This window comes from Chaetomium globosum, genomic scaffold (assembly GCF_000143365.1).
Source record: "Chaetomium globosum CBS 148.51 scaffold_2 genomic scaffold, whole genome shotgun sequence".
Classification (NCBI taxonomy): domain Eukaryota; kingdom Fungi; phylum Ascomycota; class Sordariomycetes; order Sordariales; family Chaetomiaceae; genus Chaetomium; species Chaetomium globosum.
In genome coordinates this window covers 3,059,098-3,075,218 of record NT_165977.1, presented here as the reverse complement: position 1 = coordinate 3,075,218, position 16,121 = coordinate 3,059,098, and the positions used below count along the sequence as shown (strand labels likewise).

The following is a 16,121-nucleotide window of genomic DNA, read 5'->3' as shown; positions in this document are numbered from 1 at the left end:
TCTTGCAGTCTTGGCTTGCTTGGCAGGATGGAATCTGGCTCTATTTTAGTCACCATGAGCTGCCCGTCATTTGTTGAATCCCAACGGCTTTCAATCCTTCTTCGGCCACTTTTCGCGGCTGGGCGAAAAGTGAATACCCTATTGGACATAAACTGCCCGAAGCAAGGAGGACTTATTCAAAGTGCCCGACTTCAAAAAACACTTCCCAATCCAGTGATTCCAGTCTCTTGGGGCACACCGTGAATGAACTGAGTTGGAATTTGTTGGAAAATTGAAACCCCCCAACCACCGTGGCACCAGACCATATTGCAGAGACTGGACAAGACTTGGACTTTCACATCAGCTGCCCCTTTTGCATAGCCCATTCAACCGCCCTTGCAATGGCGTTCAAGGTTGACGGCGCCGTTGGGATCCGGTGCGGGCCGTCAAAGTAGACCAGCTTCGTCTTCTTCTTGTCGCACAACCGCACCGCCAGCTCCGTGTGCCGCATGAGTGGGTCGTTTTGCGCAATGACGTGGACCGTCGGGATGGGCACCCGCGCCTTGACCGTCAGTGGGTGCATCAGGCGTGGGAAGTCCTCGGGCTTGGGGTCTTCCGGCCACGAGTGCTTCGACGCGTCCGCCTCCCCCGACAGGTTGTGCGACGCCTCGTCGATCAGATCAACTAGCTCCTCCACGAGAGCCTTCTTCCTCCCCGGAAGCAAAAGGAGCGCGCGGTGCTTCGGCGCCGCCCTGCGCTTGCTGCTGCTGGCATCTGGTGCCAGTGGTGTCGCTGGCGTCGCTGGTGTGGTCTGAACCGTCTGGTGCGTGCCGTTTCCCTCCCCGGTTTCTGTCTTGTATTGGTCGTCGTTGTCCTCGTCGTTGTCCTCGTCGTTGTGCTCTTCGCCAACTTCACCGGCCGGCCTTACTCCGTCGCGAGATGCCTTGTAGTATCCACTGTACTTGACCACCTTGTCTTGGTTGAACTTCGGGTCTGGGGATATGACCAGGTTCGCGCAGAACAACAGCGCAAAACGGAAGGGGCATGGTAAACCCGGGTTGTGCAGCTCGTGGTGCAACATGAAGGATAACGCCAGGGAGGCTCCCTGGCTGAAGCCGATGACGCCGTCGAAAGGCCCCTCCTCCTTGATCGTTTCGGTTATGGTGTCGTGTGCCTCCTGACACTGGGGCGACGACAAGCCCTCATACCAGCAATAGTAAGGGCCCTTGACGAAATCGGGGAGATCTAAAGAGTGCTTCTCGTCAGCAATGCTACGGATTCCCAACGTGCAGTGGCGTCTTACCTCGTGCCCGCGCGCTTGGGACGCCGCCGTTAATGTACACATATTCGTGCGTCGGTCCGAGAATGCCGCTCAAGGTTTGGAGTTGCTTCTCAAAGATAAAACCCGAGGTGCCCCTGCAGAATGAGCAGACGTGCTGTTAGAGAAAATGTCCCATATCCCTCTAGACATAGGGATTTCTTCTTACCAAGGATGAAGGCAAAGTATCTTCATGTTTGCAGCGACAAGTTACCTTGAAGCCTCTAGAGATTTCCCACCGTAGCGTTAGGTAATGCTTGCAAAGGAAGACAGGGCAACGATGGCTCTGGTGGGTTGTTAATACCTACACCAAGTACGTACGTACGTACCTGACGGCAGGCATCCAAGATCACCAGCACAAGGTACACGTACCATACGGTATGGACCGATTGGCTCGGCCGGTTCCTTTTCCTGCTAGCATCAGTCGATGAGGTGCACAAAACAGGCCGGGGCGACAGGACCCCCCTGTCCCCCTGTCAGGTATGGGGGCCGGTTGAGCGCGGCCCAAGTCTCCCAAAGTGCGCGTCGGGCCGTGTGGGATTTAACCAACACCAACACGGCTTTGTCCCCCTTCCCCCCTTTCCCCTTACCGGCTCCCTGCATCAAGAGCGCCGCATTCTGCCCACATCTTGCAGTACCTACATGTATGGGAAATTTGAAAGTTGAAACTGCCCGGCGCACACGCACACAGAGCCGGCAGCCCTCTGGAAGACTTGACCAAGATGAGCAAAATCGACGACACAGCCGAGTCGACGATTGCTCCCCGGGCCTCGAAAGATGCGGCACTCCCCGAGGCGTCGCCGCCTCCCCTGGAAAGACAAGCAAGCGACGAATTGGTCCTGAAACGGGAACCGATTGCAAGATGGCGGCTGGTCATAATCCTCGTCAGGTATGCGCCCCCTCCCCCCCCACGCGGAAGTTCGAGGTTCCTCAGTCCAGGGGAAACGCCAGGCAAAACGCTGACTTTGTTATGTGAATTAAGCATCGGTGTCGGTTTGTTCCTATCGCTCATGGACACCACCATCGTGGCCACGATGCTTGCCAGCATCTCGGATGAGTTTGGTGGCTTCAAACTGGCGCCATGGGTTTTGCTGTCGTATACCCTCTCATACCTCGGTGAGCCTGGAAACATGAACCCAATCTGTGCTGGCTGTTTCAACAGCAACATGACCAACGACTGGACTGACACTGCCTCTCCTCCCTATTCAAGGATGCACCGTCCTCATTGCCCGTTTATCTGATGTTCTTGGAAGGAAGCCGGTCTTGCTCGGGTGTTTTTTCATCTTTGTCCTGGCGTCCGTGGCCTGTGGGGCGGCATCGACGCTTGATCAACTGATCGGCTTCCGAGCTGCCCAAGGTGCTGGCGGCGCCGGCCTGTACGCCATGACCATGATTATCTACCCCGAGATCAGCCCCCCTGAGCTGGTCCCCTTGCTCTCCGCGCTTCTGGGCATTATCGTGGCCCTGGCCGGCGTCAGTGGCCCCGTCATTGGCGGTCTTCTCGCGACCTACTCCGACTGGCGATGGGCCTTTTGGATGAAGTGCGTTTTTTGCCCCTTGTATCCCGGGATCCCACACGACTCAAAGATTGCGACTGATTCCCAAATTTTGCTCCTAGCGGCCCCATCGGAGTGGTTCCAGGGCTCGCCCTGTTCTTTGTATGGCCCAAGACCTTCCGCACATTCAAAACGGTTCCTTTTAGGCACCTCGACTTCTTGGGCGCGCTGCTGCTCTTGATGGCGACGGTGCTCCTTGTGTTTATCATCAACCAAACCACCGTGAGGGAGTACGAGTGGAGCAGTCCCCAGACAATCGCCGTCTTGATCCTGAGCGGAGCAGCCTGGTTGACTTTGGCGTGGTGGCAATGGTACCTCTCAAGGAGGCCCAGCCTCGGGCACATCCGTGCTCAGATTCCCTGGAGAATTCTTTCAGATAGGGTCTTGATGTCAAGTATCGTGTAAGTTCAACCCAGGCACTCAAACTCAGGAGAAAGAACCAGACGTGGGTCCTTGGATCCAAGCTAACATACAGGACCCCGGCCCCTGGGTTCCAACAGGAGCACGATTCTGACCGGTTTCGTCATGTACCTCGTCATTGTCAACATACCCATGCGCGCACAGATCGTAAACTTCTACAATGAAGTCAGGTCGGGAGTCCTGCTCCTCCCCTTGATGGGCGCTACGGCAGTGGGCTCTGCTCTGGGCGGTGCCTTTTCATCCAAACAGAACCGCACGTTCTGGAGCCTGAACGCCGCAAGCGCATTTATGCTTCTTGGCTGCGGCATCATGTCGACTCTCCCAGACACGGTCGACGTGGCGGCGAAACAATGGGGGTTCGAGGCTATTCTCGGGTTTGGCATTGGCCTGAATCTGTCCACGGCAACATTGATCCCCTCGCTGAATGCGGATTTCCAAGACTATGGTAAAGTGTACCTCCCTGTGTCATTCCCAATGCTGCAGTTTCATGTTGGCACTGAGACATGGATGAAAAGGCGCTGACTGGTGAGCACTGACAGCCATCGCCCAAGGTCTGGTCGCCCAGATGCGTGTCCTGGGCGGCAGCCTGGGAGTAGCGGCGAGCTTTCTTGTGCTGAATAGCAGAATTGCCCAGACGCTGACCGGGGTGCTCAGTGCGGAGGAGCTGGAAGCCTTTTACAGGTCGCCCACCGTAATGCGATCCTTCGCTGCGTACAAGCAGCTCCAAGTTCGGACCACTTACATCGAGGCCTTCCAGGCTGACATGTACATGTGCATTGCTATGTCGGCGGCATGCCTCATTGCATCGCTCTGCGTCTACCAGAGCAGGCCACCCTCAATCAAGAAACGGCTGGATGACTTGGAAGCCATCTATGCCAGGACTGCAGCCAACAACGAGGAGGGGAATCTGTGAGAGACTGAGAGTTGTTGAGGTACGGACACTGTACGGTATATCCATGTCCGTACGGGACTGGACTGGAAGCGGAGAGATTGGCCGGCATCACACTGGCGAGATACACAACACGCAACTAGCATTTTTGTAATTCCATCTTCTAGTAATAATACAAGCTCTCCCGGCTTCACAACTAGTGTCAGCTTCACAACGTACACTATTTGCAATATCAATGACAGGGCAGTTCAGTTGGTGCATGCTTGTCCAGTTCCTGGTCCCCGCAGGTTTTTTGACTTTCTTGAATTCTTCTGAGTGGACATGGAACGACCGAACTAACGGTTGAGATTGACTGAGCTGCTGACCAACTCGTTCCCGGCCACACCTTGTAGGTTGATTTCAGCCTATCGGCAAGCCCGTGGCGCATCTTCTCGCACACCGAAAGGAGTCGGCGAGTTTGCCCCTGGGTGGGAAGAAACTGGCCGTGGCCTGCCACGGCCCGGGAGCTAAACTACCTACCCCTGTCATGGAGGGTGCCTGGGGGCGGCCCGGAGGAAGCAAACTATGGCACCTACCTGAATTGGACGCGTGCGGCTTGTATCATCACAAGGCTTGGGTGCTGTGGCCTGTCCACGGTCAATATCAAGGCGCCAGTACTCTCGGAAGTCCTTGCCGGCAGATTCGCAAGGACCGCTACAAAGTTCCGTGAGGCCCTGTTTGATAAGACGGAGGGAAAGACAGAGCCTTCTGCTTCCCCCGACTTGTCGTGATCACCCCTCCTTGTGTCAGTTGGTGAAAAACCAATGTCCTGTGGCAGTTACATGTGCCGGACTCAGAACCTCACGCACTCTCTCTGACCCTCTCTCTTGTATCAACAACCCGGAGTTACTCTCTTGACATAGATCGTTGAGAATGGAGAACGACAAGCAAAAGCCCATCGCCATTGTTGGCATGAGCTTCCGATTTCCCGGAGACGCCAACAGCACCGAAGGCTTCTGGGACATATTGAGCCACGCGAGGTCTACGAGGACAAGAATTCCAAACACGAGGTTCAATCCAGATGGCGTGTACCATCCAAACGCAGATCGCCCCGGCGCGGTACGTATTTATGCTTTGGACAATCTGGAGCCTTGAAAGTCCATCCTAACTTACATGTACCCCGTGACAGGTCATCGCGAAGGAAGGATGTTTCCTAAAGGAGGACGTCGGACTTTTTGACGCCCCATTCTTTGGCATCACCGCTTCCGAAGCTGAAGGAATGGACCCTCAGCACCGCCTGCTGTTGGAAATTAGCTACGAGGCTTTTGAAAACGGTTGGCACCTGCCCTGGCCCCTGGCATCCACATGTACCCACGCCATGGGTTTCTGCGCACTGAAGCTGACTCCTACCTAACAGCTGGCATTCCCATCACAAACGTTGCCGGCGCCGATGTGGGATGCTACGTCGGTGGTTTCAGCAGCGACTACCTCAATGTCAGCGGCGCCGATATCAACAGACAGTCAATGTACCAGAGCACTGGATGCGGAAACTCCATGCTGTCGAATCGACTGTCTTGGTTTTATGACCTACGAGGTCCGTCATTCTCCATCGACACAGCTTGCTCGTCCAGCATGGTGGCGCTGCATGAAGCCTGCCGTGACATACAGGACGGGACAACTTCCATGGTAGGTACATACATGGGGGCTGGGACTGAAGTTCGGGTGGGATTTTAGTATGTTGCCAGAGCTAATCCAGATATACCTACCTCTAGGCAGTCGTTGCAGGATCCAATCTCATCTTGGTGCCGGATATCTGGCGCGCTCTTTCCAGTCAGAGGTTCTTGAGCCCCGACGGGGCATGTCACAGCTTTGACAGCCAAGCCAACGGGTATGGCCGTGGCGAGGGCATGGGGGTCGTCATCGTCAAGCCCCTGGCGGACGCGATCCGCGACAACGACGTGATTCGGGCCGTCATCCGAGTGAGTAACTACCCATCTAACTGTCTTACCTACATGTACCGATCTGGTTCCTATTTCTCTTCCACCCCTGTCATACCACATTTATGCGTACAGGGAACCAGGGTCTGACAACAGGAAAAACACTTGACCGGATACAGGGCAGCGGAATCAACCAAGATGGCAAGACGCCCGCCATTACGGTCCCGAATGCCCACGCGCAGATGAGCCTCATCCGCTCGACGTATGCCAAAGCCGGCCTTGACATGAGCCAGACGACATATTTTGAGGCACACGGCACCGGTACCCCTGTCGGCGACCCCTTGGAGTTGCTGGCCATTGGTCAGACCATCGGCGCAGCCCGTGGCGAGGGCGACGAGCCAGTTCTTGTCGGGTCTGTCAAGAGCAATATCGGCCATCTTGAAGGCTCGTCCGGTATTGCCGGTGTCATCAAGACCGTCCTGGCTCTAGAAAGGGCCGAGATCCCTGCCGTCGCCGAGTTCAAGGAGCTCAACCCTCGGATCAAGCAGGACGAATGGAACATCAGAATCCCCACCGAGCTGACCCCATGGCCTGCGAGTGCCAGCGGGCTCCGGCGTGCCAGCATCAACTCGTTTGGTTATGGCGGCACAAACGGACACGTCATCCTGGACGACGCGTTGAATTACCTTCAAGGTGGGTGCGCAACTTGGCAGCATCACTCGGTTCGTTAAGAGGGAGTACTCTAGAGGCTGACAATAACAATTCAGAGAGAGGTTTGACTGGCAATCACGACACTGTTGTGGCGTCAGCAAACCAACCCGGTACGCCGAGCTCGCAAAGCTCTGATTCAGCCATCTCCCTGGCCCATACCATCCCGGAGACAGAGTCATGTACACCAGAGTTCAGGCTGTTTGCCTTCAGCTCACCCGAGCAAGATGGCCTGGCTCGTCTTGCAGAGGCCTACTCTCAATACCTGGACCAAGACGCGCTCTCTCGTGACTTGAAGGGGGCAGCCACGCTTGAGGAGATCAAGCAGGTGGACAACCTCGCATACACGCTGGCGTCTCGTCGAACCGTGTTTGACTGGAGAGGTTTTGCCATTTCCGACACCCTCACGGGACTCCAGACCTCGTTGAAGTCGGGCCTGCCCACCCACGGCCGGGTCGGCAGGAATCCCTCCTGCGCCTTCGTCTTTACCGGGCAGGGAGCGCAGTGGTTTGCCATGGGCCGCGAACTCCTACGACACTCGGTGTTCCGAGCGAGTATCGATGAAGCCGAGGCTTACATCACCTCTTTGGGCTGCCCCTGGTCTGTCACCGAGGAGTTAAACCGCGACGCCACGACCAGCCGCATCAACGACCCCGAGCTATCCCAAGCTCTGTGCACGGCCTTGCAGGTTGCCCTCGTGGACCTGCTGGCGCACTGGGGTGTCCGACCCAAGGCCGTTGTTGGCCACTCAAGCGGAGAGATTGGCGCTGCATATGCTGCTGGTATCCTGTCCAGGGAGGATGCGTGGAAAGCCGCCTACTGGAGAGGCGTGCGGTCCACGCAGATCAAAACCCTCTCGCCAGATCGGAAGGGAGCCATGATGGCAGCAGCAATGTCCGAGGAAGCTGCCCGTGAGTACTTGGCCAAGGTGGAGGAGGGTGATGTGGTCATCGCTTGCATCAACAGTCCCAACAGCGTGACCATCTCTGGAGACGACCATGCCGTGTCTGCGGGTGAGAAGCTCCTCACTGCCGATAACATCTGGTGTCGCAGACTCCTTGTCAAGACCGCATATCACTCCCCTCACATGGAGGCTATCGCAGACTTGTACCGCAAGGACATCGCGGACGTTCGCCCGCTCGAAGGTCCATCTGATATCAGTGTCTTCTCCTCCGTCACGGGTTCCGAGATTAGCAAGGAAGAAATGGGCAGCGCCGACTACTGGGTCAAGAATCTGGTCAGCCCTGTCAGGTTCTCCGCTGCCGTTACGTCGCTGCTCAAGCCACGAGACACAAGAGATCGACGAAAGGGCGTTGCCAACGTCCAAGCCCTGCTCGAACTCGGTCCTCACAGCGCTTTGCAAGGCCCCCTGAGAGAAATCTTAATCGCCGCCAACGAGACATACGTCGCCAGCGTCCCGTATACCGCGATGCTGCGGCGCGGCACCAGCGCCCTCCTGACGGCGCTAACCGCTGCTGGCAGGCTGTGGTCGTCAGGCTTCGACCTGAACCTGGAACTGGTCAACTCGACAGACAAGGAACCTCTGAAGGGCCGCCCTCTAACCACCTTGCCCCGGTATCCGTTTAACCACAAGCGCAGATATTGGAATGAGTCCCGCGGGGCTCGCTGGGTCCAGAGCCACCCCACGCCGAGGACCGACCTCCTGGGACAGAAGACGTCGGAATACAGCACCATCTCACCCAGCTGGAAGAACTATCTCTGTCCCTCCGAGGTTCCGTGGCTGCTAGACCACAAAGTCCACGGGCTGCTCGTTATGCCGGGCGCCGTCTACATCGCCATGACCATGGAAGCTTGCCGGGATACTGCCGATCCTAACAAGACTCTGGAAGGCTTTGAGTTCCGCGACATTGTGTGGCACAAGCCCATCATCTTTGAGTCGCCGGATGCTCACGTCGAGATCTCCCTGCAACTGTCACCGTACAAGATCGGCACCAAGGCTGCCACGACGACCTGGACGCGCTTCTCCATCAGCACGATTGATGCCAACAACAAGACGTCGGAGCATTGCTCGGGCCTCGTCGAGAGGAAATACGTCACCCTCCCCGGCCAAATCGAGAAGGGAATGGAAGCCGTGGCCGAATGGGACGGGCACCGGGCCGAATACGAGGCGATGCAGGCCAGGCCAACCGTCACCCTCCCGGTCCACAACATGTACGACAGGCTGAACCGCAACGGGCTGCAGTTCGGCGCTACCTTCCGCAACTTAACCCACGTCCGGTCCGGAGACGGCTTCATGTACGGCGAGCTCGAGACGCCGGACACGGCCGCGACCATGCCCGACGAGTTCGAGTACCCGCTTCCTCTCCATCCCACCGTGCTCGATTCCGCCTTCCAGATGCTGGCTGGCGTCGGGCAGAGCCAGACGTGGGACGTTGTCATGCTGCCCAACTCCATCGACAGTCTCTACATCTCCGCGACAGCCCCAACGGCTGCCGGGTCCGTTCTCAAGGGATACTGCACGCTCGTGCCTGAGGGCGCCGCCAGGGCCACCGGCACTTCGGTGCTCTCGGACGAGGCATGGGAAAAGCCCGTCATCGTGATGAATAACTTGACCGTCACCGCCGCCATCGGGCCTCAGACTGGCCCGACCAAGACCGCCTTTGCTCGTCTTGACTGGAAGCTTGACGTCAGCCACTCGAGGTTTCCGGTGGACTTGCATAAGAATAGCCATCTGTCTAACGAGAGTTCGGTTGTCGAGGCTCAGCTGAGTGACAAGACCGCCATCGAGTTCATCAAGCAAGCGCTACAAGACTTGGGCCGCGCCGAAAGCGACAACATGGAGGGGAAGGCTGAAAAGAAACCGGAAGCGGTACAAAACTACCTTGCCTGGATGGGTTCGGTCTCGGGAGACCCGACAGTGCTTGGGGGCGTCGAGAATCAGCCAGCTACTACTGTTCCCGGCACAGGCACCCGCCATGCGATCGAGGCAGTGGGCGCCGAGATGGGGCGCATTCTCGGCATCGGCTCCATGTTGGAGACCAAGAGCAACATCCTCTCCAGCGCATTTCTGGCCGACTTTGCCAACCGATCCCTGGGTCGTCCCTTTGCCAACTCCGTCATTGCCAATATCATGGACCATGTGGGCAGCATCAATCCCAATGTTGAGATCTTGGAGATCGCCAGCAGTTCCGACACCACGGGGGCTGCCGAGGTGTTGGAGCTGCTCGGGGGCAAGGGCAGCCGCCTCGGCAGGTACATATGGACGAGCCCTGACGAGGAGTCCGTGGAAGCGGCCTCGAAAGATCTCAAGCCGAACGAATGCTTGCAGATAAGGACGCTCAACATCGAAGCCGACGTCCAAGGTCAGGGCCTCAGCCCCGGAACGCTCGATTACATCATCCTGGATGACCTTCTCCTGACGACGTCCAATCTGGATGCCGCCTTGAAGAACATCAAGACGCTTCTGAAGCCCGACGGCCGGTTGATCGTCCAAGCCATCACCAAGTCCCAACTGCGGACTGCCTTCGTCCTCGGCTCATCCCACGCCTGGTGGCGCGACGGCCAGTCTGGGGAACGGCTTGATGAAGCCGGCTGGGGCCAGCGGCTCAAGAGCAACGGCTTCACCGGCGTGGATCAGATCTTCAGGGACTCGGACGACCCTCGTGTCCACCAGCTGTCCGTCATGGTTTGCTCCGTCGCGCGCGAGACAGCCTACGAGTACAAGGACGTGCTGCTCGTGACACCCCCAGCTCCCTCCGAGAAGGTCACCGTGCTGGCCGAGTACTGCTCTGCTCGCCTCGCCGAGGCCGGCCTGGATGCCGTGACACTTCCGTGGCCCGAGGTGGCCGATGTTTCTGGGAAGCTTCTCGTCTCTCTCATCGAGCTGGACAGCCCTGTCTTCTTGGATCTGACCGAGGACCTCTTCCACGCCACCAAGAACATGTCCCTGAAAGCCGGAGGAGTGCTCTGGATGACCCAGGCTGGCAACGTCTCTGGCGCCTCGGTTCCGGCGGGCAATGTGTCCTCGGGTCTTTTCCGCGTCGTCCGATCCGAGGACGGGGCTCGCCCTCTCGCGACGCTCGACCTGTCGACGGGGATGGACCTCGCATCCACCCAGGCGGGCGCGACCGTCATGTCTCTTTTTGCGTCGCTGTTTGGGAACGGCGACATCCGCGCCTCGGACAAGGAGTTTGCCGAGGACGAGGGCAGCATTTATGTGCCGAGACTGGTCGAGGACGCTGCCCTGACGGGGGCTCAGACGGCCACGGGCGCCACCGCACAGCCCGTGATGGATAGCTTGTTCCAGCCGGACAGGAAGTTGGTCATGACCATCGGCCAGGTGGGAGCCCCTGACTCTCTCCGGTTTGAGGACAGCGAGAAATGTGCCGCGCCCCTCCCGCATAACCACGTCGAGGTCAAGGTGCTGTATACAGGGCTGAACTTTCTCGATATTATGGGGTCTCTTGGAGAGATCCCCAGGCCATACTTTGGCAGTGAGGTTGTCGGTACTGTCGTCGACATGGGGTCTTCCGTCGCTTCTGAGTCTGACATCAAGCTTGGTGATACTGGTAAGTCCACCTGCATCGTCCCTTATGCCTGCTTCGGAACGATATAGCTTTGTTCCGTTATAAAATATAAAATGCTAACTCACTGGTGTCCCTCTTAGTGGTTGGTTCCTGCAACGGAGGCTTTGGTAGCCATGCTCGGATGAAGTGGACCATGTGCCATCGGGTTCCTGACAACATCTCGATTCAGGAGGCTGCCACGATTCCCATCGCCTTCTCAACAGCATGGGTCTCCCTCGTCGACCTGGCCCGAATGCGCAAGGGCGAGACCATCCTGATTCACTCGGCCGCTGGCGGCGTTGGTCAGGCCGCTATCCAACTCTGCCAGCACTTCGGCGTCAAGGTCTACGCCACCGTGGGCTCCATAGCCAAGAAAGAACTGCTCATGCATCGGTACGGCATTCCGGAAGAGGATATCTTTTATTCCCGCGATACCACCTTTGCGCAGGGCATCAGGAGAGCCACCAACGGCCGAGGTGTAGACTTGGTCTTGAACTCGGTGGCTGGCGAGTTCCTCCGCCAGTCATGGCATCTCGTGGCCCCCTTCGGACGTTTTGTTGAGATCGGCAAGCGTGATATTCTGGGTAATACCGGGCTCGACATGGAGCCCTTCATCAGGAGTGCCAGCTTCATTGGCTTCAATCTCGAAAAGTACGACGAGCAACTGCCCGAGTTTGAGATTGTCGAGAAGGCATTTAAGCAAGTCTTTGAGCTGGTCGCCGCTGGCAGGCTCCGGCCCGTTGGCCCCGTCAATGTCTACAACTACTCCGAGGTGGCAACGGCCTTCCGTGCGCTACAGTCGGGTAAGGTTCTCGGCAAGGTGGTCATGCGTGCCAATCCTGACCAGCTGGTTCCCGTCATCCCTCGCGCCAAACACCCCCTTACCCTTAACCCAGACGCGACTTACCTGCTCGCTGGCGGGCTGGGCGGGATTGGGAGAAGCCTTGCCACTATGCTGCACTCGCATGGAGCACGGAACTTGGCCTTTATTTCGAGGTCTGGTGGGCAAAGCGAGATTGCAGCCGACTTCCTGAAAGGGCTCCGAAGCCTGGGCTGCACGGCAAACGCCTACGCATGCGATATCTCGGACCGTGAGCACCTATCCCGGGCCATCGAGCAGTGCCAGTCCGAGATGCCTCCCATCCGGGGATCCATCCAGTGTGCTATGACACTCAAGGTAAGCTTTTTATCCCTTACATATGTCTCCTTCGGCCATGCGCTGTGGCGGCTCGGACTAGCTACTAATGCATTCTTTCTCTACCTCCCCAGGATGCCATCTTCCAAAACATGACGTACGACGACTGGGTCTCTTGCACCAGGCCCAAGATTCAGAGAAGTTGGAACCTCCACAACGTCCTGCCCCAGGATCTCGACTTTTTCATCATGCTCGCGTCTACCTCGGGCATCATCGGCAACCCTGGACAAGCCAACTACGCGGCCGGAAACACATTCGAGGATGCTCTCGCGCATTACCGCCGCCGGCGGGGCCAGAAGGCCATGGCCTTAGACATTGGCGCCGTCCGAGACGTCGGCTACCTTGCCGAGGCCAGCCACCAAGGTTTATGGAGCCTGAGCCATCTGAATGCCCTGTCTGTCGGCGAGGCCGACATCCACTTCCTCGTCAAGAATGCCATTACCGGCTACACCATCGGAAAGGAGGAAACCGGGCCACAAATCGTCGCTGGCCTGGCCGGCGCGACCATTGACGAGCAGCTCATTGACCGCAGCCCCTGGGCCCGCGACGGCAAACTCTGCATGGCCTTGAAAGCCTCTCTCATCAAGAAGACGGCCGGGATGCAGGCCGGGATTGACGCCCTAGCCAGGGCAGATACTGCCGCCGCCGCTGTGGCCGTCGTGGAGGAGATCTTGGTCAGGCGCATTGCTGTTGCAGTCATGATCCCCGAGGATGAGATTGCTGTCGAGGAGTCGCTCCAGAGCTACGGAGGTGAGTTAGAGACTCGAGCCCGTCTCATCGTGCTTCCCTGCTAACAACGGAATCAACCTAAACAGTCAACTCGCTCGTTGCCGTCGAAATCAAGACCTGGCTGGCCAAGGAATTACAGTCTGAGATTAGCGCCGGAGAGATCAGTCCTTCGTCCATCTCGGCCCTGGCTGCCACTGTGGTCTCAACAAGTAAGCTGCTTCGTGGAAAGTTCAAGGAGACAACGAAGGAAACCACAGTGCCATAAAAACTGCGAGGTTCTCACTTCTGGCAAGGTGCAAATAGGTACCTACATGAAAGAGATGGTTGTGGTTACAATGGGGGTTAACGGTCTATACATATAACATCTTGGAAACAGTGTGTAGTATGAGAGTTATTGAGGGACATCCCGAGCAGGATCAACGGCATCTATCTAGGTGTGTACATGTAGGTAGTCAAGGCACATGTAAGTAACATAGGTTGTTATCAATGTCCATCATTTATGGTCCCCCGCATCCGCCCTCACCCTCTAACCAACATAGCAGCAGCATTTATTATCTCGAGACGCTTGCATCGAATATTTAGAGGCTGAGTATCAAATACTGGTGGGGATGAACTACGTACCTTAATAGCTGTTCCATTGTCCAGTGCCACGAACCATGGTCGTCTCGGGAACGGGGCTGCTGAGATTACCCGAGATTTTATGGGCGCCATCGTCGAAAGTCAAACTCGACCTTATCGGACTCAATCTGGCCAGAGTAGGAATGCGGGCCTTCCAACGCGTTGGGACCGCTGTAGGTAAGCGTTACAACGGCCGAGGCAAAACCTGGCATGGGTGGAGAGAAAGTTCCACTGAATAATTTCTGTTTCCCGGCAATGTCAAACACGGCTACGAAGTTGTTACCGCCGTCTAAGGTGAAGGTTCCGGAGGCGGTAGACATTTTATCCGGAGATGGAGGAAAATGTTGTTGCTGAGTTCAGGTTCGATGTGTGATGTGTCCTGTAAACAGGTCGACGGGTTGGGTTGAACAAGGTCCTTGACCGTCCTTTTCCTATCTCCAGAGTGCCCTTGTCAGGTCCCATACGGCCATGATGAACTGTGGATTGCTCAATTTACGGCAGCACTGGCGGTACTGGCGGCTAGGTTGTTTCTTTTCGCCCTCTGTCCTCCCTTTAGGCGTGCTGGGTTCCGGGCCGGGTAGCGGCAGACCACTAGACCGCAGAGCGTACATGTAACCAGCCAGCCGACAAAGTCAGATCACGGCTGGACGATCGACGGCCACCCCCTCTCCCCCCCGCCACGTACGTGTTCGCGCGATGTGAACCGCCTGGCCTGACCGCTGTTTTACGGCGGTCGGCGGCTATCCCGGGAAGAGAAAGCCCTCAAATCGCCGGGAATGCGGAGAGCGAAACCCCGATCCCCCTTGACTGTATACGATTTCGTGAATCAACCGAGCGACATGATAGACATCCAAGTCAGTCATTCAAGTCATCCAACTATACTAGAGGATCAAGGGCGCACCGGGCTACGTACATGTATGTACCTACCTATGGATCGGCAACTTGGCGCAAGCATGCAGCGTCGCATACATGCAGCGTCGCATACATGTACATGTACATGTATGCGGCCCGTGAAGAGAGGTAATCACGATTCGCGAACCGTCGATCACGATAAAGCCTTGGATTGATTACCAGATAGGTGTCGAAAAGCCGGTTGTTGTGCTTTTTCTAAGTGGTTGCGCAACTAGCGCCTTTGGCGGTTCCAGAACTTCCATTAATATGTCACAGATTACCTACCCATCTGTGACATAAGATAACGTCGTACTCTCGTGACTTGACATTAGACATACATGATACCTCCCCAGTGGTAGTCTGGTAGTCCACCAGTCCGGGGAGTCTGGGACCGCAACAATGACAGTCTGGGGCTGAGAGTGGCGACGCCCGCGTCAAAACAGCAAGCGCGCAGCTCTGTTTGCTGCTAATCACAGGTAATTACGTTGTAATGTGTAGAAGAGCGAGAGAACTTAGCAGTTCGTATGTAATTTCACAACCTCGTTCGTTGTTGATTAAATTGACGATTTGATGTCATACGGACCTGAATTCATCACCTGATACATGTCCTCGGCCCGAACAAGACCAGACAAACTCGACCCGCGGCATTTACGCACCGCCGCCAAGGAAGGATAGGCATCCTCAGGCGTGGCTTATTGTAAACCTGCAGCTGGCTGTCGGGGGATTGGCGTGGATGGCCACTGTTGGGCCAACCACAACAACAAGAATACCTCAGATCAGCGGCTATACTCGCCAGGCCTACAAAATCGGCGATCCGATCACCCGCCAAGGAGCCTACGAGTAGAAAAGTGAGGCTTACGAAGACAGATCCAAAAAAGCCCCCAACCAAAATACCCGTACATGCTCCCTTGGGCGCTCGGGGGAGTCGGAGCGGCCTTCGAAGGAGTTGCCGCATTCGCAACAAAGACTACCTGGGTAGGTAAGCACCTTGAGCCTTGAGGCAAAAGAAGATCATTGCGTAATTAGGTACCAACCCCCGAAAGCTCAAGCTCTCTGGATGAGCCCCTCCCCCCCCGGCACGCAATCAAGCTTTTGCCCCTTGACCAGGGTTTTATCTTCCATTGGTTGTCGATACTCGATACCCTACTAGGTAGCTTTATCCTGGGATTTCTCGTTTCTCCATCTGCCTGAGATTTGAATAGTTTACCAAAGAAATAGGACCCTCGTTTTGACCTCTGCTTGCCTCTACTCCGTTTGCGTACCCTTACTTGCACCCTGACACTGACACCACACACTAAAGCAACTCTAACAATGCCTTTTGCCCATTCCCCATCAACCCATTCCCCCTCAACCCCTCCCCTCCTCGCCCTCCGTCT

General features: G+C 56.6%; 2 protein-coding genes across 2 annotated transcripts; one reads left to right on the top strand and one right to left on the bottom strand.

The window, feature by feature from the left end:
- Positions 1–334: 334 nt before the first annotated feature.
- On the bottom strand, positions 335–1,492 carry CHGG_03102 (uncharacterized protein; the record flags this gene model as incomplete). Its single annotated transcript, XM_001229617.1, has 3 exons — positions 335–1,224; positions 1,283–1,395; positions 1,467–1,492. 3 exons carry the CDS (start codon positions 1,490–1,492, stop codon positions 335–337), a joined length of 1,029 nt encoding a protein of 342 aa, XP_001229618.1.
- Positions 1,493–2,019: 527 nt separating this feature from the next.
- Positions 2,020–14,035, top strand: CHGG_03101 (uncharacterized protein; the record flags this gene model as incomplete). The annotated part of the gene is made up of 20 exons (XM_001229616.1): positions 2,020–2,186; positions 2,280–2,413; positions 2,508–2,838; positions 2,916–3,254; positions 3,354–3,718; positions 3,813–4,182; positions 4,330–4,417; positions 4,566–4,867; positions 5,065–5,260; positions 5,331–5,475; positions 5,559–5,827; positions 5,914–6,120; positions 6,258–6,771; positions 6,888–7,830; positions 7,948–11,315; positions 11,414–12,489; positions 12,582–13,257; positions 13,323–13,445; positions 13,613–13,699; positions 13,866–14,035. 20 exons carry the CDS (start codon positions 2,020–2,022, stop codon positions 14,033–14,035), a joined length of 9,870 nt encoding a protein of 3,289 aa, XP_001229617.1.
- Between the last annotated feature and the right edge of the window lie 2,086 nt (positions 14,036–16,121).